The following is a 6,000-nucleotide window of genomic DNA, read 5'->3' on the forward strand; positions in this document are numbered from 1 at the left end:
GAGTGAGCTCCTTCGTGGCTAAGCGATTAGCGTACGCGCCTTTCGCATAGGAGACCCCGGTTCGATTTCCGGCGGGAGCTCATGTGGTTCGGATTCCACGTTACTCAGTAGGTTCCGTCTCATGTAGCCTCGCTGCTGAAAGGGGCGTTAAACTCAACTCAATTCAACTCATCATTACAGTCTCCCTTACTTAGGCTCAATGCATAATCGTGGGATGTTGGACATTAATAAACGTCAAGAAACTAATACCTAGGTAAAAAACGGCAAACATTTGAAACTATGCATCAAGCTAATCCTAACAATAAACAGATGTGCTAATAGATGTCGCTATTTGTGCTATTATTTGCCTCCCTCACGCTAATAAATGTGGCTATTGCTTCTCTGCCTGACGCTAATAGATGTCGCTATCTGCCATATTTTTTGCCTCTCTGACGTTAATAAATCGTCACAGCTATCACCGCTATTGCTTCTCTGCCTGACGCTAATAGATGTCGCTATCTGCCCTATTTTTTGCCTCTCTGGCGTTAATAGATGTGGCAATCAGCGTTATTGCTTCTCTGCCTGACGCTAATAGATGTCACTATCTGCCCTATTTTTGCCTTCCTGAGGCTAATAGATGTCACTATCTGCGCTATTATTTGCCTTCGTGACGTTAATAGATGTCGCTATCTGTGCTATTGTTTGCCTGTCTGACGCTAATAGATGTGGCTATCTACGCTATTATTTGCTTTCCTGACCCTAATAGATGTCGCTATCTGCGCAATCATTTACCTGCCTGACGCTAATACATTTTTGGACAACATTGGGACTGATTTAACCACTCTATCCAGCTCTAATAGCGCATTATAGTGACCGAGTGCCTAATAGGAGTAGGCCTATTTTCTATTCGTGGATTCACGCTCTCGATTCGTATTGTTTTATCTCAGACACAAAACTGATTAGCGGTTCTGTTCCTTCTTTAAACAGTAGGCCCTGTTTCATATAGCCTCAATGCTGAAAACAGATTTTAAATTCAGATCAAACCAATTTGCTCTCCTGTCCTGTAGTGGAATCATTGTAGCTGCGTTGTGGTAAGTAGGCTACAACTTTCTTCATGCAGAAGAGTCAGACAAAAAATAATAATTATAATAAACAAAAAGAAGGGAATATACAAACATAAAGTGGGAAACTTTGAACATATCAGCACGAGAGGCCACTGCCACGTTACGCAGCCAACGACACCGCGGTTCCTCTCCTTTCAAAACCAACTTACTATTCCTTCTTTGATTAAAGGTATCGTCTTAATCATTTAGATATATTTTTTACAATAGTTTTATTAGGTAATTTTGCTGTTCGTTAAAATCAAATAACCGAACTTGAAATTCATGTACTTCCATTCTAAAATAGAGATCTAAAATTGTGTATAAATACCTAAATCCGATTATAATGCAATATTACCACGTAATTTCCCCTCTGGTTTATCAGTTAACTCTAAAACAGGGATGTACATAACCACTCGCCCACTCGCCCGGGGCGAGTGGGTAATCGCTGCGGGCGAGTTTTTAATATCACTATTAAAATACCGAAGATAAGTAAATTATTTCTATTGTGGGATGTGGGCTAGTAGCTTTTTTTCTTGGGCTAGTAAAATTTTGTAGCTCATTTGCATCCCTACTCTTGAGCGCCTGACACTTATACAATCCGAATCCACACGGACGTTTGACTGGTTGCAGACGGTTAGGTGTTATACTAACGTTATACCGACAAGTTGGAGCCCTTTTCTTTTTGTTATAAGAAACAATTGCCTTCTTCAATGTAATTGAGGGGCCGCGGTGGCTCAGTGGCAGAGCGTTCGCCTCTGGTGCATGGGGTCCCGGGTTCGATCCCGGCTCCCGCCAAGTGAACTTTGTGATGGACAATCACCGTGTGCGTGGGTCTCCTCGGGGTTCTCCCGTTTCTTCCCACTTCCTTCATTCCACCATTTCATTCATTTCTCATCATCACCGTCTCCTTTAGCCTAGCCAGCATAATCGTGGGACGTAAAACTCAAAGATTTCATTTCATTTTCAATGCAATTAAAAATACTGAATAAGACTAAAATATGATAATAATATCTTTAAGTTTTAGGTTTCAAGGTTAGGCTCAAGAAGACGGTGCTGATGATGAAAAATGAACGAAATGGTGGAATGAAAAATTGGGAGGAAGAGGGAGAAACCCCGAGGAAACCCACGCACACGGTATTTGTCCAAAAAAAACTCACTTAGCATAGGTTGGGATCGAACCAAGGACCTCATGCACCAGAAGTGAATGCTCTACCACTCAGCTACCGCGGCCCATAATAATAATAATAATAATATAAAATAGAATTTTTAGAAACAACACTTTTTATAAAAATCCCTAAATAATGTTTCTCATTACCTAAAATGAAGGAATGATACTACAAGCATTGTGCATGAGAAAATCACTTTCTTAACATCCATAGAAAGTTTAACCCTCAATTTTGAGAAGAACACAAAGTACTTTTTCAGTCTTGGTCTAGTGTTTCTCAACCGCTGTATCGCGAGATTTTTAATGTCTTCTAAGATCTTCCGCAAAGAAATTATATTTAGAAGAAAATAAAAATTTATCGCCAATCGACTTGATTTCACACTTGTCTTCCAAGTTTGCTTTTAACGCTGTTCATTCTTCTTTTCTTTTTTTCTTTTCTTTCTTTCTTTCTTTCTTTCTTTTTTTTTTTTTTTTTTTGAAAGAAACGCTAGACATGTGGGTATGTCTGTCAAGAGGGCGTCCACGCATAGATATGCTTTGCAATAACCGCCAGGGATAAATATTTCATTAGTTTTATGTTTGATGTCTTCTTATGTTTCTGATAGTAATATTTTTTCTCATATTCCTGCTTAAGAGTCGCAAGTTTCTTTTATGTTAATTTTTTTCTATTCAATAGTCTTACATAATTTGCTATGTGAGATTGGTATCTCATAATCGTTCCATAATTACTATATACAAAATGTAATGTATGTATTTTTATGTGTATCTAGGGGAGAAATCACATACAGGGATGTCGCGAAAGTTTGAAACGTACTTTGGTGTGCCCCAAAGGAAAAAAAAAAAGGATTGAGATACGCTGATTTAGTCTACTACACGAAAAAAAAAAGAACTAAAAATTCCTCTTTAGTACCCGCACTGAGTTACCACACAAAAATTAATTTTTAGTGTATTTTATAAACGTATTTTTCTTTTTTCAATAAAGTTATTAAGATTGTACTTTACATCCTTACGTAATACCCAAGTTACGAAGGTCAAACTTACATCTCTGAGGTGTTCACTCCTTTCCAGCTTGGTTTGAACCTGCTAGCACGCGCTACTGCAACATCCGCTTTAACTAAAAGAAAGGGGAATTCTCTTTCACAGTTATGTTCGCATTACATGCAACTCGCGTGCAATTTATAAAAATGTCAAAATAAATATCGAACTTATTCCGGCTCTGACCAATTAATTTGTTTGATAATATAATAGAATCAGACTCATATCTTATTGACTCTTTCGTTTCATACAAGAAAAGAACTGCTATTCTTTACATCTAATGGAATGAAATACGATATTGAACGTTTCATGAAATGCTCTGAAGCGGTGATGAATGGAAGAAATAGCAAACGAATGGTGGGATGTTGGAAATGGAAGAAAATGGGAGAACCCCGAAAAAAGCTACACACAAACGATGTTTGTTCAACACAAAGTCCATTTGACAGTAGCTGGGATCAAACCAGGAACCCCAAACACCAGGCCAGCTGACTCTAGTACTGAGCCAGCGCAGCCCAAATAAACATCTAAAGCAGTGCTTTTCAACATTTTTTTGTTTGTTTGTTTGTTTGTTCATGGCACTCTACCAGTATATGCAGTACCATGGCTATACAGCAGCCTACTTCGGACTACTTCCCTTACTAAGATCCAATTTCATCTCCATAAAGACCAAAACGAAAATATACCAAACCTTAATTAGACCTATAGTTACATATGAATCTGAATTTTGGACTATGTGGAAAGAAGAAATAACAACTACTAGGAAGTATTGACCGGAAGATATTAAGGAAAATGTATGAAGCAGTGAAAATACATGAGAACACATACCGAATAAGATACAACAACAAACTATACAATAAGCCGTTTACAATGGGTAGGGCATATTGTAAGAATGGGAGAAGAAAGAGTAGTAAAGAAGATTTTCTTAGCTAACATAGATTGTACAAGGAGAAGGGGAAGACCTAGGAAAAGATGGTGGGACATGGTATTGGGGGATATGAAGGACACCGGGACATACAAAACTGGAAAACAAATGCGAAAGACAGGAAGAAATGGGGGCGGATTCTGACGGAGGCTTGATTAAGAGCTGTGGTGAATTAGAAGAAGAAATTGCTCTGTCCAAGCCTTTGGCGAGTTCTATACTATAGGTAAAGTCGTCCTTAATTCTTCTTCTTTCCCTCCGTCTTTTCTCATTTAAGAGAGTTGATGATTATTCTTCTCCATCAAGTCCTGCTCTGTCAGGCTTTTCTCCTTGATAACATTCTTAACCATATTCATACATTTCTTTCTTGGTCTCCTTTTACCTCTCTTTCCATCCATATTCATCACCATCCCTCTTCTGACTACATAATCATTTGTTCTTCCCATTAGATTGACATACTATTGTAGTCTTCTTTTCTATATCTTTTTACATCTCTCTATAACTTTAGTTCTTTCCCTTATTCTCTCATTCCTCACTCTGTCTCTTCTTGTTATCTCACACATCCACCTCAGCATTCTAATTTCCAGTGACATTCAATCTTTTTTCCTTTTGTTTTCTTTATTGTCCACGCTTCTGTTCCATATATCATTGCTGGCTTAATCACTGTTTTGTATATCATATTATTATTATTATTCCTTACGGTGAATCTCCAGTCTTACAGAATTCCATATACTTTATTTCAATTTCGTCATCCTTCTTGAATTTTGTGTCTTATTTCCACGTCCAAATTACCATTCTCGGGAACAAATGAACCTAAATACTTAAATCTTTTTTACTTCATTCAGTTGTTCTCTTTGTAGTCTTACTTCCCGATTTCCTTTTTCCGTTCAACTCGAAATATTCCGTTTTCATTCTACTAATTTTTAGGCCTCTATCTTCCAAAGACTTCTTCGAACTCTCTACTCTGCTTTCAATTCCCTTTCTATTTGTATTGCATAGTACAAAATCATCGTCATACATCATACACCAGAGGGTTTCATCACTCACACCTTGAGATATAACATCCATGACAACGTTGAAGAGGTAAGAGCTTAAAGCTGAACGCTCCTGTAATCCAACTCTAACAGGGATTTGGCGTTTTAATCCCATACTAAATCTTAATTGGGTCGTAGCTCCTGAATTATACTTAAGTATTTCTCTACATCTCCGTACTTCCTGACGTGATACTCTACCGTAAGCCTTCTCCAAATCATTAAAAACTATACTCAATCCTTTTTGTTTCTCCTGATGTTCTTCCATAGTTTGTCTTAGTATAAATCTTTTCTCCGTTGTACTCCTTCTTGCTACAAATCAAAATTGTTCCTCTCCCTTTCATGTTTCCTCCCGTAATCATCCATCTACAATTGTCTCCGAAATCTTCATCGTATGTGACATTACTTTGATTCCTCTGTAGTTACCACTTTCTTGTACATGTCCTTAAAAATAACATCATCCCTGCACTGACTTGGCATTTTTTCCTGTTCATAGATTTTCTGCTTCAGTTCTCGTACAATATCTATATCTTCTGGCCCCAAAGTCATCTATGCTTCTACTACCATCTGTTGTTATAATCACTTCTTCATCGCTGACTATATTTCGTTCCTCATAACTACTTATAAATAATTTATACTACACTTTATTATCCCTAATAAGAGTAATGTCCCTATTATAATGAAGATTTTTACTTTTGTAAAAGTAGTTGTTTGACAAACGTATATATAAACATCAATTGTGTGTTACTAAAGTGACTCCCCATTATA

At 37.4% G+C, this 6,000-nt stretch overlaps 1 protein-coding gene across 1 annotated transcript; it reads right to left on the reverse strand.

Annotated features, from left to right (window-relative positions):
- Nucleotides 1-5,038: 5,038 nt before the first annotated feature.
- LOC145683165 (uncharacterized) lies at nt 5,039-5,500 on the reverse strand. Its single transcript, XM_081754530.1, has one exon. The coding sequence runs from the start codon at nt 5,498-5,500 to the stop codon at nt 5,039-5,041; it is 462 nt and encodes a 153-aa protein (XP_081610656.1).
- Between the last annotated feature and the right edge of the window lie 500 nt (nt 5,501-6,000).

Source organism: Thermobia domestica, chromosome 4, assembly GCF_964235325.1.
Source record: "Thermobia domestica chromosome 4, izTheDome1.hap1.1, whole genome shotgun sequence".
Taxonomy (NCBI): Eukaryota; Metazoa; Arthropoda; class Insecta; order Zygentoma; family Lepismatidae; genus Thermobia; species Thermobia domestica.

What these genes read in the sequence shown, in the direction of transcription:
- LOC145683165 (XM_081754530.1), bottom strand. Translation starts at nt 5,500, where the DNA reads ATGGAAGAACATCAGGAGAAACAAAAAGGATTGAGTATAGTTTTTAAT.